This window comes from Acomys minous, assembly GCF_964271855.1.
Source record: "Acomys minous genome assembly, chromosome: 12".
Classification (NCBI taxonomy): domain Eukaryota; kingdom Metazoa; phylum Chordata; class Mammalia; order Rodentia; family Muridae; genus Acomys; species Acomys minous.
Genome location: NC_140493.1, coordinates 79,215,293 through 79,234,449, shown reverse-complemented (window position 1 = coordinate 79,234,449; position 19,157 = coordinate 79,215,293). Strand labels below are relative to the sequence as shown.

General features: G+C 41.2%; 1 protein-coding gene across 7 annotated transcripts in view; it reads left to right on the top strand.

Moving 5' to 3' along the window:
- The window catches only part of RPS6KB1 (ribosomal protein S6 kinase B1), a 38,959-nt gene extending 21,746 nt beyond the window's left edge, over positions 1 to 17,213 (top strand). For 3 of the 7 annotated variants that reach the window (XM_084803278.1, XM_084803280.1, XM_084803283.1), the window contains 9 exons: positions 590 to 690; positions 4,064 to 4,154; positions 4,311 to 4,401; positions 5,279 to 5,386; positions 6,080 to 6,142; positions 6,305 to 6,382; positions 9,827 to 9,934; positions 11,803 to 11,915; positions 14,361 to 15,675. In XM_084803278.1, coding sequence (XP_084659404.1) covers positions 590 to 690; positions 4,064 to 4,154; positions 4,311 to 4,401; positions 5,279 to 5,386; positions 6,080 to 6,142; positions 6,305 to 6,382; positions 9,827 to 9,934; positions 11,803 to 11,915; positions 14,361 to 14,670 — 1,063 coding nt within the window. In that variant the 3' untranslated portion in view covers positions 14,671 to 15,675. Of the gene's footprint in view, positions 1 to 589; positions 691 to 4,063; positions 4,155 to 4,310; positions 4,402 to 5,278; positions 5,387 to 6,079; positions 6,143 to 6,304; positions 6,383 to 9,826; positions 9,935 to 11,802; positions 11,916 to 13,274; positions 14,221 to 14,360; positions 15,676 to 16,858 lie in introns of those variants that run through there. The other 4 variants (XM_084803281.1, XM_084803282.1, XM_084803279.1 and 1 more) reach the window with 3 other exon arrangements.
- The last annotated feature ends 1,944 nt before the right edge of the window (positions 17,214 to 19,157 follow it).

Genomic DNA, 19,157 nt, shown 5'->3' with positions numbered 1-19,157 from the left:
AGACAGGGTTGATGCAGCCCTTTATTCTTTTGAGGTAGATAAATTTGAGTGTCACACAGTTTATAGTTGTGGGCTGGCTGACAAGGGGGCGGGCACAGGCTGTGGGCATGGCTGGCTGGTGTTAGTACACAGCCGTATTATGTAAAGGGTGAGTGGGCTTCCACAGGTCAGGCTGTAAGGACCAAGACTTGAACTCTGAGGATAACAAAAGTCCCTGTTTCCTGTGGAATCTTAAAAGTTGGGGGAGGGGGGAGGAATTTGTTTGGTCTGAATGACTGTTGACCTAATCCCTACATAGAGAGAGTAGACTCTAATCAGTAATAGTTCGAATAGGCTCTACAGCTTTGCATTTTTAGCACTATTTGCTAAAGGAAAACTAAGACATGGTATAGTTTGACTAAAATGAGTGACAAGTGTCCCCCCGCAGTGTGGCATCATCCTATGCCACCTCTTTTTCCTAGAACGTTCTTCCACTCCCACTAATTTGGTCTTTGGTGCATGTCTGTTTCTTTCAAGGAATTTTGTTCCATACATAACTGCTTTGGGTAGATTTCTTTTTAAATTTTTATTAAATCACTTTTGTTTCCAGCTTTTACTTGGCTGAAATCTCCATGGCTTTGGGGCATTTACATCAAAAGGGGATCATCTACAGAGACCTGAAGCCGGAGAACATCATGCTTAATCACCAAGGTGGAGATATGTCATGAACAGTTCTGTAGTAACAGTCAGCGTGCAGCTCTGCCACTCAGATCAGGCTGCTCCCAAGGCTTCCGTGTTTCTCTCTCTCTTGTTACATGCTCCCCCGCACCCCTGCAGAATATATAGCATTCATGATACTTTCTGGTACTTGAAGTATTTATTATTTTTGATTGAACTTAAATAGAGTTGAAGATACTAGCCATTCTTTACAACTTATAAAAAAACTCTTATATAAAATATTGTGACTCCAAAGACAAATCAAATGTTATTTTGATTTATGCCATTGAGTTTTAATGACAAAAATGCATAAATAGTAGAAGCAAAACTTGTTTGTTTTTTGTCTTCTTATAAATAGTAGAAGCAAAACTTGTTTGTTTTGTTTTTGTTTTCTTAGACGTGGTTTTTCTGTATAGCCAGCTGTCATTGAACTTAGAGTCTTCCTGCCTCAATTTCCCTAGTGTAGGATTACATGTATGCACCACCACCACGCAGCTAAAAAGAGCAAACCTTTTTATAATAAATTTTAACTAATGTTTGAAGAAAAAAAAGACTGAAATTGTGCCAAATATTTTGTATAGCTCCAGTAATAAAATATTAGGTATAGATAACTAGAGAGACAAACGTTCTGTACAGCTATGAGTATAGCAGTGCCAGTGCTGGCTGCAGCTCCTACAGCTCTGTTTCTGCTGATGTAGTCTGAACTTGGAAGACTGTGTAGTTTACTCAAGGAACAAACTAACAGACCAAGGCATCCACAAGGCTGTGAGCAGTAGCTGATCCTTAGGTTTCCATAGGACGATTTATGAGATAGCTAACCAATGTAAACTCTTGGACAGAAAATGGTGAGGCCTGTATAAAAAAGGTTCTTTTTAAAAAAATTGTGAGGGGCTCAGTGCTTAAGAATATTTGCTACTTATGCAGAGGACCTGGGTTTAGTTCCCAGTACCCACATGATGGCTTAGAACATCTGTAACTTTAGTTCTAGAGAATCTAGAACTGGTATTTTTGCTGGTACCAGACACACATGTAGTGTACATACATACATGAAGGAAAACCCTCATACATATGAAATTAAAGAAAAAAAATTTGTTTTTTGTCCCCCCCCCCCTCCCAAGACAGGATTTCTCTGTGTAGCCTTGACTGTCTTGGACTCACTTTGTAGACCAGGCTGGCCTCAAAATCATAGAGATCCACCTGCCTCTGCCTCCCAAGTGCTGGGATTAAAGGCATGCGCCACCACCATTTTATAGTGGCCTATAAAACTTGTTTTTTAGTAGAAAAAATGATAGGATTGAAAAAGTGCATTGTGTGGAACCATATCTGTATTCCTCATTTCCCATCCCAACTTGGATTTCTTTTTCTTTTGTTTTTGTTTTTCAAGACAGGGTTTCTCTGTGTAGCCTTGGCTGTCCTGGACTGGCTTTACAGACCAGGCTGACCTCAAACTCACAGCGATCTGCCTGCCTGTGCCTCCCTGAGTGCTGGGATTAAAGGTGTGCGCCACCGCACCTGGTTTGATTCTGAATTCTGCCTTTGAGGTATTCCTTTAAAGCTTTTTTGTTTTTTTTCTTTTTGTTATTGTTTATTTTCTTTGTCTTGAGAACTAAACCCTGTTCTTTGTCCATGCTACAAGCTACAAGCTATGGCCCTATCCCTTCTGATTCTGAGTTCTAAGGCAAAGGATAGAACAAGAGAATGGTGGAATAATAAAATAACTTTGTTTTTTGATTTTTTTTTTTCTTTCCGAGACAAGGTTTCTCTGTTTAATAGCCCTGGCTGTCTGGACGCACTTTGCAGACCAGGCTGGCCTTTAAGTCACAGAGACCCACCTGCCTCTATCTCCCAAGTGCTGGGAGTAAAGGTGTGCGCCACTACTACCTGGCTGTAAAATAACTTTGTTTTTGTTTTTGCTTTTTGAGACAGGGTCTCTGTGTATCCCTAGCTATCCTGGACTTACTTTGTAGACCAGGCTGGCCTCGAACTCACAGAGATCCTTCTGCTTCTGTCTAGTAAAATAACTTTTTAAATCCATAAACTTGGATATATCGTTTAGTTCTATAAGAATAAAAGCTATGGGCTGGAGAGATGGCTCAGAGGTTAAGAGCACTGCATGTTCTTCCAAAAGGTCCTGAGTTCGATTCCCAGCAACTGCATGGTGGCTCACAGCCATCTGTAATGAGATCTGGTGTCCCTTTCTGGTATGCAGGAGTTACATGCAAGCAAGAGACACTGCATAATAAATAAATAAATCTTAAAAAAAAAAAAGAAAGAAAGAAAGAAAGGATGAAAGCGATGACAGGTATAGTGGCACACCTGTCATTCTAGTGCTGCAGAGTCTGAATGGAGAGACTCAGATTCACGGGAAGCTGGAGCAGCAGCCAAGTTCCGGCCAGCCCCGTCTCCAGGGCTCCCGAGGAGCTGCAGAGCTGGCTCAGTGCTCATGAGCAGGCACTGCTTAGCGCTGCATACTGCCTCACAACCACTGATAACCCCAGTGTCAGGGTTCTTGAACCCTCTCACAGCTTACTTTGGCACCAAGCACATATGTTGGATTTTACGTACACACAGGCAAAATTACTTATACACATAAAATAAATTTCTTAAAATTAAGAAAATAAAAGACAAATATAGCCCTGTTTCTTCTTTTGTATCAGAACGTAGTAAATGTTCACAGTTGAGTAAATGTGAATAAATGAGCCATAGCCTTTTGTCTGAGAGGAACCTTGAATAATAGGCCCTTGCTGTTGTGCCACTGATTAATTAATGACAACCAAGAGTAACTTATCTGAAGTGATCTTTGGGCGAGGTGGAATTCTACCTTCAGGAAAGGAAATGATTACCCTATGCAAATTTTAGGTTTTTTCCTTCACTGGCAGCTTTCAGCAGTAAATAATTTAATTTGTTTCTGCTAACTGATAGCATTTGGCATAATATGCTATATGGTGACTTTCTGAGACTACTGTAAGAACTCTTAAGTACACTGTGAAGAAACAATAAAGTTGAAGTGTGCTGTGGTTTTTGTTTAAGTACATGATGTTTATTAGGGACATATATTACTTAATCTGGATTTTTCAGAGGCTCTTTCAGAACGGAACAGAATTCTGTATGTAGGTAAAGCTGGAGCTTTAACCAGTTTCATTACTCTCTGTGCTCTCTCCTTACTGCACTGACGGTATTACCGGCACTGCCCGGCCTTTAAGTAGTTATTACCCCACAGAAGATGTGGCATCTAGTTCTTGGCATCTTCAAGAAAAGTTTTAAAAAGGAAAAGTTAAATGGAAGGAAGAATTATCTGTGTGCTATGTTCAAGTGCTGCATACACTTGAAGTTCTCAGAGCAGTCATACTGTAATCTTTCATTGTAGGTCACGTGAAACTGACAGACTTTGGACTGTGCAAGGAATCTATTCATGATGGGACAGTCACCCACACATTTTGTGGAACAATAGAATACATGTGAGAGCTGCATGTTAAAAGAAATAGAACTGGTTTGGGGGTAATATCTAACTTTTACCTGGTTTAAAATAATCTTAGCTTTCTTAGTTTTAATAATTTTATTCAGATTATATGAAAGTGGGTACATTTTAAGGCGTGCTGTTTTTCTTGTCGCAGGGCCCCCGAAATCTTGATGAGAAGTGGCCACAATCGTGCTGTGGATTGGTGGAGTTTGGGAGCATTAATGTATGACATGCTGACTGGAGCAGTAGGTGCACGTTACAGCTGCATGTGTTATAGCCTGGGCTGAACAGTTAGGGAGCCATCTAGTAAGAGACCTTTACGGTGCTCTCAGAACATGTTCCTATTGGAGTGGTTTTCAAAGCTTAAACTTTGTACTAGTAGTTCAGCATTTGTGGTAGCCTATGATTTTGTGGGATTTTATACTTTTAAAGATATTTTTATTTAAATGACCCCTTTAGGGGCTGGAGAGATGGCTCACTGGTTGAGGAATGAAGTCTGCCCTACTTCAGCTCCCAGCATCACATCAGGTGGCTCAGGGCCTCCTGTACTGTAGTCCCTGGGGGTCTGATGGCTCTGGTCTTCATGGGCACCTGCATACATGTGCACAAACGTACACACCACGTGTGCACATAATTTAAAACTTTAAAAGACAATTTAAACTGACCTTTGTCATGGCAATCTAATGAAACGGAGAAATGGAAGCATCGATTGAGACTCCTCACTGACCACACAAGTCTTTCAGGGTGTTGGTGCTCTTTAGGTGTCATTGCTCAAAGCCACAGGTCTCTGAGTTAATTATTTCCAAACATGCTTTTTTCTTTATTTTTTTTAAAGTTTATTGTTTATTTTTATCTTGTGTATGAGAGTACTTTACACCTGCACACCAAAAGACGGCTTCAGATCACATTATAGATGGCTGCTGGGATAGACCATGTGGTTGCTGGGAATTGAACTCAGGACCTCTAGAAGAGCGATCTGTGCTCTTAACTGCTTAGCCATCTCTCCAGCCCCCCAAACACGCTTTCTTAACTCAGTGTATAACCATCCATTCAGGAATTGGATAATTTTGTTACTTAAAATTTGTTTTTATATGCTAATATTTTGTTCTTTTCTTCTCTTAGCCTCCATTCACTGGGGAGAATAGAAAGAAAACGATTGACAAAATCCTCAAATGTAAACTTAATTTGCCTCCCTACCTCACACAAGAAGCTCGAGATCTGCTTAAAAAGGTAGGGCTCTTAAATAACAACCTCACCAACAAGGCTGAACAAGATAGGATTTGGTACACACATACACATGCGTGCACATGCAAGCACACACACATATACCTGTTGTTTGAGGTTTTTGTTTTGTTTTGTTGAGACTCACTGTTTGTCTCTGTAGACCAGGCTGGACTCAAACTCACAGAGATCTGTCTGTTTCTTCCTCCTGAGTCCCACAACCACCTCACAGAGTTGGTTATGTGTGTCTCTAGTTTCATCCCACCCTTCTGCTGCAACTTCCTCTCATGTCCACAGCACCTACCTCTCCCAGCTCCGTGCTTTCCCTTCTCAGAGCCTGCGCAGTCCAGTTGGTGTTGTCTGTGTGACTGGGTGCAAGTTATCTATATGGCAATACACCAGTGGCTGTACCCCAGAGAAACAGGACTGTCCTTCCCTGCAGCTGTCAGCTCCCAATAGCGCCTTCACTAAAGCCCCCATCCAAGAATTTAACATAGATTTTGATTAAAGTCATACATAGATACTAAACAGGAAAGACACTTTTTAAAGGAAAGTTCATATTTAAAAGGTTTTTTTGTTCTGAAACACTACTTGATAATAATAAATTATATTTCTTGAGCACAAATAGAGACGACATCCTATAAAAGAAAATGTCATTGATTAATTATGGATTTTCATCAGTGCTTCTTTTCTTCCCTGAAGCTGCTGAAAAGAAACGCTGCTTCTCGGCTTGGAGCTGGCCCTGGGGATGCTGCAGAAGTCCAAGTAGGAAGTGACACGTTGGGTGTTTGGGGGGAACATGACGCTCACTTTGCTTATTTGTGGTAGTTATATGTGGGCATTCAGATCTGTTTAGCTTGTTATGTGCTTTGTAACGTCAGAAAGGTGGTTTATCATTTCAGTCGTCTCCCCCTTGGCTTTTTCTAGGCTCATCCCTTTTTCAGACACATTAACTGGGAAGAACTGCTGGCTCGGAAGGTGGAGCCTCCCTTTAAGCCTCTGTTGGTATGTGGATGTGGAAGCATGCAATGTGCGGGTCCGTAACTCTTGTTTTTCAGTACTGGGGATTGAACCTGGGACCTCACACATGCCAGGCAAATGCTCTTTGTTTGACATTTCAGTCCTGCTTTTCAGACAGGTTTCTTCTCTGTGTAGCCTTAGCTGTCTTGGACTCGCTTTGTAGAGCAAGCTGACCTCAAACTCAGAGATCTGCCTGCCTCTGCCTCCCCGGGTGCTAGGATTACAGGTGTGCGCCACCATGCTGGGTCCCATTGTAGTTTACTCATAGCTTGGGTACTGTCTTTTCTTTTTTGTTTGTTTGATTGGTTGGTTTGGTTTTTCAAGACAGGGTTTCTCTATGATAGTCTTGGCTATCCTGGACTCACTTTGTAGCCTGGGCTTGAACTTGCAGAGATCCGCCTGCCTCTCCCTCCCGAGTGCTGGGATTAAAGGTGTGCGCCACCACCACCCAGCTTTCTTTCTTATTATATACAAATATCCCCTCTCAGATCTTCTGGAGATTTATTGAAAAAAACTGGTCCATCTGTTCTGTATAATTTCTCAGATTAAAAAAAGTGGGGGTTTTTGTTTGTTTTTTAGATTATACTTTTTGAGTATTTTGCTGCATGTATATGATGTGAAGTAGATGTGTATGTGCCTGAGGCTTGTGAAGTCAGAGGAGGGACTCGCATCCCTGGGCCTGGAGTTATGGTGGCCACACGTGGATGCTAGGAACCTAACCCAGGTCTCTTGGAAGAGCAGCAAGTACTCCTAACGACTGACCCATTTTTCCATCCCTGAATTCCTTACATTTTAATTTGCTAATTTTATCTCCATTGTGTCATTTTCTGTGTTCATCTATTTCCAAATTAAAGAAACCTGTGATACAGATGGAACTCTTGATGCTTTAAGCTTTGGCGAGGAGGCCTGCTTACCGTATAGCTTTATGTCTCTTAGCGCTGTTAGCAGTCATTAACGAACGCCTGAAAGTCAGCCGCTCTTACCTGGGATCAAAGTTTAGAAGCATTTTGGTTGTACTGCAAGAGGGCCTGCTACTAGTACCTACAGCATCAGGACCAACACACTCTACATTAGAGAATCATCAAATTTAGGCGCTAGAGACACGGCTCCAGTTAGCACTAGCACTTGCTGCTCTTTCAGAGGACCTACCTTCAGTTCCAAGCACAAACGTGGTGGCTCACAGCTGTCTGTACTCCAGTTCTGGGGGAGCCTACACCTGGCCTCACAGGCACTAGGCATGCATGTGGTGCACAGACACATGTGCAGGCAAACACATGGACACATAAATAAAAAATTAAAAGAAAAAAAAAACCCAGAACTATCAAGTCCAAAATGTTAGTAGTGCTGAGGTGAGACTCTAGTGCAGAATGTGTTTTCATTCAGGCCTTACACAATGCCTCAGTCTATATTCCTTGTTAGCCAGAATTTTTCCAGAAAGCAAATTTATCAGTTGTTTGGTTACCCAAGGCCTAATTGGTACCAGGATGATAGGCTGAGTGTTTATCTTTACCATTCTTCAAAATAAGGAAGTCGTTCCTTAGTATCCTCCAAAAGTAAATAATAAATTATGATTTTTAGTGTCATTATGAATTCAGATGTTTAACATTAATATTTCAATTCTAGCAATATTTTTCGATATTTTTCTTTTTTCTTTCTTTTTTAAGGATTTTTGAGACAGGATTTCTCTGTTTAACAGCCCTGACTATCTTGGACTTGCTTTGTAGATCAGGTTGGACTCACAGAGATCCGCCTGCCTCTGCCTCCTGAGTGCTGGGATTAAAGGCGTACGCCACCAGCCCTGGCTTTCTTCTTTCTTTCTTTTCTCCTTTTCCTCCTCCTCCTCCCTCCTCCTCCTCCCTCTTCCTCCTTCCTCTTCCTCCTCCCTCTTCTTCCTTCCTCCTCCTCCCTTTCTTCTCTGTCGTCTTCCTTCTCCTCTTTCTTACTTACAAGGTCTCACTGTGTGGCTTTTGCTGGCCTAGGACTCACAGTGATCCTCCTTCCTTTGCCTCTTGAGTACTAGAGTTATAGGCATGTAGTCTCCGCTATTTTTGTTTTGTTTTGAACCAGGATCTCACATAGCACAGTCTAGTCTTCATCTCACTCTTTAGCCAAGAATAGCCTTAGTCCTCCTGCCTCTTTCTCCAAGTGCTGGGATTACAGGCGTATACCACCATATTTAGCATAAGTCATTTGTTTAAGTTGATATTTATATCCTATATTTGGCCCATGAGTCAGACCAGACTCATCATGAAAGAGAAGAAATTTGGTGGGTAGAACTTACATCTGATACTGTTCTTTAACAACAAAATGTACTCAGAGTCCACGCTGCTTTAAAACTATAAGGGGTGAAGTAATGTACAAGAAGAGTCTCAGCATGCTGCCTGGTCTGGTGCCCTGGTGCTTGCACAAGGAGATTGCGCATGCCCAGGCAAGTGCTTCACTGCTGAGCTGCGTCATCTTACCTCGGCCTTGTTAGAACTCTTCTTCTGCAGTTACCAGACTCAAAGTAGACGTACAGTGGCCCCTGGGCACACTACTGCTGGAATTTATTGAGTGACTAGATATACTAAAGAGTTATAAGGGGGAATTGATATTCAGAGTTTTAATAAGGATGACAGTTATACCCTGAAATCTATGTTAATTCATATATAAAACTTGAAGATGGAGGTTTTGGGTAGCTGGTAGAGCATTTGCCTACCAAGTTTGAAGCCCTGGGTTTGAACTCAAGCACCACACATACACAAAAGGATGGTGCTGTGGGGCTGGAGAGATTCCTAGCACCCACATGGTAGTTCACAACCATCTGAAACGGCAATTCAAGGGGAATCTAGTGTCCTCTTTTGGCCTCTGTGTACACACATGGTACATAGACATACATGCAATCAAAATACCTACACACATAAAATAAGTATTTTAAAAAAGAAGCCAGCATGGAGGTGTGCACCTTTAATCTCAGTACTCAAGAGGCAGAGACAGGTGGATCTCGGTGAGTTCGAGGCCAGCCTGGTCTACAAAGAGAGTCCAGGACAGCCAGGGCTCTGTGTAACAGAGAACCCTGTCTCAAAAAGCAAAACAAACCTGGCATGGTGGCACACGTCTTTAATCTCAGCACTCAGGAGGCAGAGGCAAGCGGATCTCTGTGAGTTCGAGGCCAGCCTGGTCTACAAAGTGAGTCCAGGACAGCCAGGGCTACACATTGAAACCCTGTCTGCAAAAAACAAGAACCAGACCAAAACAAAAAAGACAGTGATGTAAATGGACCATGGTACTCTTTCTATCTTTTTTCTTCTTGTCTGTGGCTTCTAAGATTATTTTGATATTTTTATTACAGTCAAACCCTATGCAAAATGTATAAGGCTTGTGGTGCCTTTGGTTGATAGGAATAGTATAGACTGTTCACCATGTTCTAATAATTTTGTTCTTATGAAGCAATCTGAAGAGGATGTGAGTCAGTTTGATTCAAAGTTTACACGTCAGACACCTGTTGACAGCCCCGATGACTCAACTCTCAGTGAAAGTGCCAACCAGGTCTTTCTGGTAAGTGAAGGGATTTCCTTCTAGCCACAGCGAATAAAATAAGATGTAGTGAGAAGCTTATGTGGGTGGGAAACCTGGATAACTTTGCTTTTCAGCCAGCCATTTACTTGATAATTTACTGGTACCTACAAACTGATTTTCTTTCTTTCTTTCTTTCTTTCTTTCTTTTTTTTGGTTTTTTAAGACAGGGTTTCTCTGTGTAGCCTTGACTGTTTACTGTCCTGGACTCTCTTTGTAGACCAGGCTGGCCTCGAACTCACAGCGATCCGCCTGCCTCTGCCTCCCGAGTGCTGGGATTACAGGAATGCACCGCCACACTCGGCTGGACATTTTTTAAAAAATGAATAAAATGCACCTTTGTCTTTAGCTCCCTATAACATAGAGAAATGGCTTCTGAAATCACAAATATGCAATGCAAAACTACTCCTTCCTCTCAGGCTCCCCCCAGAGTCTTACTTACTGTGATGCATAATGCTCACTCAGCTAATAGTGCCTGGTGAGAGTGTGTAAGCAACTGGACTGATGCTGAACCAATGAATGAATGAACAAACATGCAGCAAGAAACCCAGAGCCTGGAGCCTCGCAGCAAGGTTCAAGACACAACTGCAACTAATACAACAGTGTTTGTGGCCTGCAGAATGGAGTTTTCATCAATTTGGCACTTGTTCTCATACACACACACAAAATTATATGATTCAGTGATTAATAGTGTGCTGCCCTCTTGCAGAGGAACCTGAATTTAGCTCCAGCACCTGTATTGGACAGTTAACAAAACACATGGAATACAACTTCAAAGAATCTGACTCTTCATGTCTTTAAGACATCTGCACTCACATGCACATACCTACATACAGACATGTATGCATGTACAAAATTAAAGTATTAAAATAATATTTTTTAAAAAGTTAGGCAGTGATGGCACACACCTTTAATCCCAGTATTGGGGAGGCAGAGGCAGGTGGATCGCTGTGAGTTTGAGTCCAGTCTGGTCTACAGAGTGAGTTTCAGGACAGCAGGGCTACACAGAGAGACCCTGTCTTGAAAAAAATCTAAACAGTAATAGTAATTCTATACAATTACTGGTGTGAATGTGAAAAGGTCATACATGCTAAGTCAGAGAATTTTAATTTTGGCTTAGTTATGAGCAACTTCTTTGTAAGTATCAATCCTAGCTCGTTTATAAAATACATATATAGATAGATATGTATACACACATATGTATCTGTAGAAATGTGTGGCTGACAATCACCAATTTATGTTTATAGTCAACATTTTAATGTGTAAGCTATGTTTTTCCTGTTGGGTATTTTTCCCCTCGTCCTAACAATGGGGGAAAAATTTGTTAGCTAGCGTATGAGGCTTTAAAAAGCATAAAAATGCCGGAAGTGGTGGTGCATGACTGTAATTCCCGCACTGGGGAGGCAGAGGCAGGTGAGTTTGAGGCCAGCCTGGTCTACAGAGTGAGTTCCTGGTCAACCAGTGATACATGAAGGGACCCTGTTTTACAAAAACAAAACAAAAAAACAGAAGGTACAGGCTGGAGAGATGGCTCAGTGGTTAAGCATACTGTCTGCTCTTTCTAAGGACCCAAGTTTGATTCCCAGCAACCACATGGCAGGTCACAACTCTCTGTAACTCCAAGACCTGACACCCTCACACAGACAGACATGTAGGCTAAATACTAATGCATGTAAAATAAAAATAAATATTAAAAAAAAAGCAAAAGGTACAAAAGTGCGATCAAGAATATGAAAGAATATGTGCATTGGTAACTTGTTCATCATTGTGTTGGTGTGTCAGAACTAAAAAGCCATTTTCTTGATGTGTATGACAAATGTCATCCTGTAGTAAGGGTTACTGTTTTCCAGGGTTTTACATATGTGGCTCCATCTGTACTTGAAAGTGTGAAAGAAAAGTTTTCCTTTGAACCAAAAATCCGATCACCTCGAAGATTTATTGGTAGTCCACGAACGCCTGTCAGGTATTTCAGACTCTTGTACTTTTTTGTGCGTGTTCATGTGCATGCAGACGCAGGTGTACACTGAGGACAGCCTGGGTATTGCTCCTCTAGCACTTTCCACCTCTCTCACTGGTCTGGGACTTGGCTAGTGTGCTAGACTGGCTGGCTAGGGAAGGCCAAGAAACTTGTTTGTCAGTGCTGCGCTTAGACCCATGTGCAACAATACCCACTTTTTTTTTTTTTTTCTTACATGGGTTCTGGGTATTTAACTCAAGTCCTTGTGCTTGCCAGGAAAAATATTTTTTTAAAAGATTTATTTATTATGTATACAGTGCTCTCTGCCTGTATACACACCTGCAGGCCAGAAGAGGGTATCTGATCACATCACAGATGGCTGTGAGCCACCATGTGGTTGCTGGGAATTAAACTCATGGCCTCTGAAGAGCAGTCGGTCTATCACAGCCGGGCGCGGTGGCGCATGCCTTTAATCCCAGCACTCGGGAGGCAGAGGCAGGTGGATCGCTGTGAGTTCGAGGCCAGCCTGGTCTACAAAGCGAGTCCAGCACAGCCAAGGCTACACAGAGAGACCCTGTCTCGAAAAAACAAACAAACAAACAAACAAACAGAAAACAAAAGGTCTATCACATTTTGTCTACTATAGGCACAACATCTATATCATCTGAAACATTTTCTCTATATAGTTTGCCTATAACAACTGTCCTCTTTATATATTTACCAACATTTTATAGATGTTGCATATTATATGCTTAATATATATCATACAGAATTGCTCCTTCCTGATAGAAATATACACAAGTCTTTGTACCTACCAAGTGCACCTGCATACAAATACACACATTTTTAAAAAGGTGGTAATAGAAAGCAGAGAAAAATGAGGAGGCTTCTATTAACAATGGTCCACATGGCGTCTCTGGTGAAGTAACTTCTAAGAATAAGGAGAAAGGTAGCTGTGCAAAGAAGGGCAGTTACAAAAGCATTGCAGGCCGAACAGCAGCTGGAACAAAACCCCTGGGGAGGGAAACATGCCTTTTCTTGGAAATAAGAAGTCAGAGTTCCTGGTAGTAAATGAGGAAAATGGCCAGCGGTTTGGGGAAGTATTTATAAGTACAGTAGGAAGTTGTTTTTAAATTGGAGAGTAAAATGACTTAACAGTATGTCACTAAGGGCGTTAGGGGTCAAGTGCAGAGATCTGGGGAAAGATAGCTCAACCTTTGCTTTTGTGACAGTCCACAGGAAAATAAAATTAGAAAAATAAAGTCACATTGCTCCACATTGCCTCTCCTTTTAAACATGAGAGGACCTTTTCTTGTTAAGATGATCCTGGAGACAAATGAATGATAGCTCTTCCTTGTCTTAAAGCCCAGTCAAATTCTCTCCTGGGGATTTCTGGGGACGAGGTGCTGCAGCCGGCACGACCAACTCTCAGACACCTGTGGAGTACCCAATGGAGACAAGTGGAGTAGAGCAGATGGACGTGACAGTGAGCGGGGAAGCATCAGCGCCACTTCCCATCCGACAGCCGAACTCCGGGCCGTACAAAAAGCAAGCATTTCCTATGATCTCCAAACGGCCAGAACACCTGCGTATGAACCTATGACAAAACAATGCTCTTACTAATGCAAATGCAAAAAGGAAACAAATTGGGGGAGGGCATGTGGGAGCATCCTGCAAGATGAAAGATGAGAATCAAAATGGCAGTCTCAGAGAGTCGGCGACATGGCCTAGAACGCTTTGGATGGAGGAAAAAAATAAACATGGATTAAAAAAAAAAATCAATCAATGGTGCAAAAAATAAACCCACAAAAAAAAAAAAAAAAAAAGAAAAGAAAAGAAAACTCAAGCAAAATAGTATTGTGGAACCCACAGACACATCAATTGACTGGTTCTTATCCTAGTGACATCTCAGCATCAGCAGGGTTTTTATGCTGACAGCTCCAAACTGACAGTATTAAGGGTAGGATGTTGCTTCTGAATCATCGATGATGTCAAAGAAGGGTTATTGTCATAGGCAAAGTCTGAGATTGCCTGTAATTCTTGCAACTAAGGACAATTAGCATGCAAGCTTTGTCAGACTTTTTCCAGCAACACGGAATCAAAGACAAAAGAAACTTATCGATTGATGTTTTATGTGCAAACAACCTGAATCTTTTTTTTATATAAATATATATTTTTCAAATAGATTTTTGATTCAGCTCATTATGAAAAACATCCCAAACTTTAAAATGCAAAATTATTGGTTGGTGTGAAGAAAGCCAGCTTCTGTTTCTTCTCTTGATGAAATAAAATGCAAACGAATCATTGTTAACCACAGCTGTGGCTCGTTTGAGGGAGTGGGTTGGACCTGGGGTGTTTTTTGTTTTTTGTTTTAGTAACCTAGCTGCAGTAATACTAGGAGAAAAAAAAGTCTGTTTAATCATTTCTACTTGCACTACTGCTGTGTGTTAGGCTTAATCACGAGCCTTGGGACAGGCAGAAGTTGTATGTTCTGCATTGCATCCTGTCCTGGGCCTGTGCTACCCTGGAACAAGCAGTGCCAGCTGTTCTTACACCAGTGTTGGAGTCAAGCCCACGATTGGGAGGACAGAAGAGTCAGGTTAAAGAGCTACTGAGGGCAGTCGCAGGGCAGAGAGGCCTGAGGGAAGAGGGGGCCGCTATGCTGCCTATCTCTTCACAGCATGTTGGTAAGGTTTTCAGTTTTACTTCCTACTGTTTTTGCTGTTTACCTTCCTTAACATTTTTTCCCTTGAGAGTTTAAAAAAGAAAAATGTTTTCCCCCCCTATACTGGGGCTACATTTTTTAATTGTAAAAATATTTGATGGCCTTTTGATGAATGTCTTCCATAGTGAATAAGAAAACTTAGTGGCTTAATTTAGGAAACATGTTAACAAGACACTGTTTTCGAAATTGTAACAAAATCTACACAAGTGATTTACAGGTACAAAGAATAAAAATAAAGGTAAAGTTACCTTTCTTAAATACTTCCTGCCTTAAGGAGCGTTTCCATGACTAGCTGGTGGAAGGGTTTAATATCTGCAGAGCTTTATATTCTTCAGCACATACTGGTCTAGGTAGATGGTCACACAGTGAGTCTTGTCACTCCATCCTGTTGGTCTTTTATGTCTTCAGTCTAAGCAACTCAGTTGGCAACAGTTGCAGCCCTCAGCTTTCTTTACGCAGATGCTCTTGCTCTGTTCCTCATAGGATCCAAGCCATACCATTCCTTAGGCATGTCAGAACTAGTCAGGAGAGTGCCAGGCCTTGCTTATTTAAATTGCAGTTGAAGTGAGATAAGAGGAAATTTTAACAGTGAGCAAAAGTAGAGCCTTGAGGAGTGGTTAAGAACACTGGCTGCTCTACTAGAGGGCCCGAGTTCAATTCCCAGCACCCTTATGGTGGCTCACATCTCTAACTGCAGTCCCATGGGATCAGATGCCCTCTTCCGGTGTGCATACAAGAGGACAAAACATCCACATGTATACAAATCTTTTTTAAAAAAAAATTTTTTTTTTTAAGCCATGACAGAATTGGAAACACTGCCTTTCAATTGTGGCAGTAAACAAAGAATTGATAAAAGTCCATTTTGGGGCAGAGAAATTTATCATTTAAATGATCACTCCTGATTCTCTGATTATAGCAGCCTTTTGAGAACTTGGTAACTGCAGCAGTAAATTAAGCGCTGCAGTAATGATTAAGGGCAGAAATTGTAACGTTCTTTGTTCTTTGACAGTGTGTGGTATCTTTTAAAAATAGAACCCCCCCCCCAAAAAAAAACAACCTATGGTAATGCATATAGGAATCATTTCAGACTGCAGATGGCTTGTGCTACTCTGATATCTGTTTCCAAATGTGTTTACTAACTGTAGCGTTGACTGCCTGGCCAAATTCCAGTAACACTTTACACCAAATGATTCCTCGTCAGCCCTATTGCTAGTAATGTGTGCACTGTGACCACCCTGTAGCTAAGCTGTTTCATATCAGTACTGCCAGTAGTAGTGGCAAATACTGCAACTTTTTTGCATAGAAAGCATTAATTGTACATCTTCCATCTACACAAATATATAGCTTTTCTATCGCAACATTTACTAAGTGAAATTGATTTATCATGCTGTGGCAAGTTTATTGAAAAACTGTCTCATAAATGGATATCCCTACTATGACTGTGAAAACATGTCAAGTGTCACATGAGTGTCACAGACAGAAAGCACATGCCTATGCAATATGGCCTACTCTGTATTTATTTGTAAAAACTGAAGCATAATTTAAAGTATATTTCAATACTAGTTTGAGTTTCTAAAAGAGGTGTTCATGCTTGTACCAGGTAAGTGTATAAAAAAGTTTAAGTGCTTTTTCTTTCATTACTTGATTATTTTCTTTAAAATCAGCTATTATAGGATATTTTTTTATCTTCTACATGCTGTTTTTTAATTAATATGTACTCACTGAACTGAAGTTTACTAAATTTGTTTTATAAAGTTTGTAGTGTTACAGAATAACTAAACTGGGATTTATAAACCAGCTGTGATTAACAATGTATTAATTATTGAACTTAAACAGACCTTTAGGAAAATTATGTTATTTCTTCCCCTTTCATGATCTTAACTTGAAGGATTTTTTTTCCCATACTGTTTTTGAGATAGATGGTTTGAGATTTGAGGAGAGAAGGATGCATGTGTCAGACTCCATAAATTCAACTCTGTACTATAGGTAACAACTACAAACAAAACATATCTTAGCGTTAATACCCTGAGCCTTGGCTATCACATTTAATACAGGACTGTTCTAAAAATATCCAGTTAGTTGTGTATTTCCTAGCTTACAAGGGCTAGATCTAAGGTTATTCTCATGAGAAATGTTGAATTTATGAAGAATGGATTTTGAAGCTGTGAAAATGGTTAGTATCTCAAAAGGTGTCAATATCCAAACATCTGCGGTTTTGTCATAGGAGCAGACATTAGATAGCTGGACAAAAGCATATGTGCCACACAGGGCCTGCGGTTTGTTGCTGATCAACACAGTGCTTTTCTCACGTGACTCAGCGCTACAGCACAAGTATTATCCCCTGGATCTCTGGAGGAGCATCTAAAAGACAGGGTCCTGACAGTGTTTGCTCTTTAAACTACAGTTTCTTCTACCCCACGTTGGCTTTGCATCTATAAAATAAGTTCTTCAGCTGCCTTATTAGGAGCTCTATGAGGGCAACACTTTTTCTGCTTTTCATCTTGTATTTAGTTTACTGTATTAAGATATCTGATTTCAGATTGAATGAATGTAAATAGAAATTAAATGCAAATTTGAATGAACATAAAATAGAAGTGATTTTTTTTATTACCCGAGAGAAAAAAATTTAGTATACATATTTATCATAGTATACATAACAGATGTACAGTTTTTCATTAGCATTAGATATGTCCATGTTCTCATGTTTAATAAACTACTTTTGTATGGATGAATGACAGTTATAAAACTTTCTCCTGAGAAATTAGAGCTATTTAAATATGTAACAAATGTTACATGTTGTTGTTATTTTTAATATACTTGAATTGTTTGCTTTTAAAAATTTCCATGCAGAGCTGGGCGTGGTGGCTCACGCCTTTAATCCCAGCACTCGTGAGGCAGAGGCAGGCGGACTGGTGTGAGTTCGAGGCCAGCCTGGTCTACAAAGTGAGTCCAGGACAGCCAAGGATACACAGAGAGATCCTGTCTCGAAAAAACAAAAACAAAAAACAGAAAGAAAGAAATCTAGTGTATGGTGGCCATTTTGGATGGTAACTTCTCCCCCTCTTGAGGCCTTTATACCACACTTGTTCATGAGTACAGAAATTCTCAAGCTGAAGTTACCTTAAAAAAAAAAAATTACTGCACATAGGCTTATGGACTCCCACAGGCCACTGCATCTTGCAAAGGTCAGAGGACAGTAGGTTCTTGCCTACCGTATGGGTCCCAGAAATAGAAATCAGTTTATCAGGCTTGGTAGTGAGCACCTCCTTCTGCTGAGCCACCTCTCCAGCTCAGAGACTTTTGTTTTGTTTTGTTTTGGGTTGAGACAGAGTTTCTCTGTATAGCCCTGGTTATCCTGGAACTCACAGAGATCCACCTGCCCCTATCTCCTGAGTGCTGGGATTAAAGGTGTGCACTACCACCTCCTGGCCAGAAGTTACCATTTTATAAAATACAGTGCTATTTCTTGGACGGCTGGGGACTAAACCAGGGCCTCATGCGTGGTAGGTGTGAGCCCTAGTGTTGGAATGGACAGGTGGCCCCACAGTTAAGAGTACTTGCTGTACCTTGCAGAGTACATGGGTTTAGTTTCTAGTATTGACATGGTAGCTGTTCCTCACAACCAGAGCAAAATAAATCTAAAACACAAATCTATCTTGCCAGGCGTTGTGGCCCACACCTGTAATCCCAGCACCCAGGAGGCAAAGACAGGCCAGCCTGATCTACAAAGCGAGTCCAGGACAGCTAAGTCTGTACAAAGGAACCTTGTCTCAAAAAGCAAAACAAGCAAAATATTCATCTTGCCTGGTGTGGTGGGACATGCTCTTAGTCCTTGTACTCGGGAGGCAGGGGCAGGCAGAACTCTTGAGTTTGAGGCCAGCCTGGTCTACAAAGCAAGTTCCAGGACAACCAGGGCTACATAGAGAAACCCCATCTCCAAAACAAAACAAGCCTCTAGCACAGAGCCACAGTCTCAATCCCTGGGTGGCATCCCCTTTCCCTCTCCTTTGGTATTTATTTTTATGTGTATAGGTGGTTTGCCTGTGTGTATGTCTGTATCATGTGTGCAATGCTCAAAGAGGGTATCAGAGCCCCTGGAACTGGGTTTCAGATGGTTGGGAGTTGCCCTGTGGATGCTGGGATTCAATCCCAGGTCTCTGGAAGAACATTTTGTGTTCTTAACTGTTGCATCATTGCTCTAGCCCCTAGCAGCATCTCTTAAGGCTGGTACAGTAATCGTTTAGAGGGTATGAATTGAATTCACAGAATTAAGTAATCTTCTACCTTGAGATGAAAGCAGAGAAGACAGAAGCAAGAGAAACGCCTCAGTTCATTACTGATAATGAGCGTTGTAACTTTATTACATTTTTCTGGGTTTTGTTTTGAGATAAGAGCTCTTTATGTAGCCTTAGTAGATGGTCTGGAACTTACTGTGTAGACCAGTCTAGCTTTAAACTCAGAGATCTGCTTGCCTTTTCCTCCCAAGTCCTGGGATTAAAGGTGTGTGCCAACACCTCTGGGTA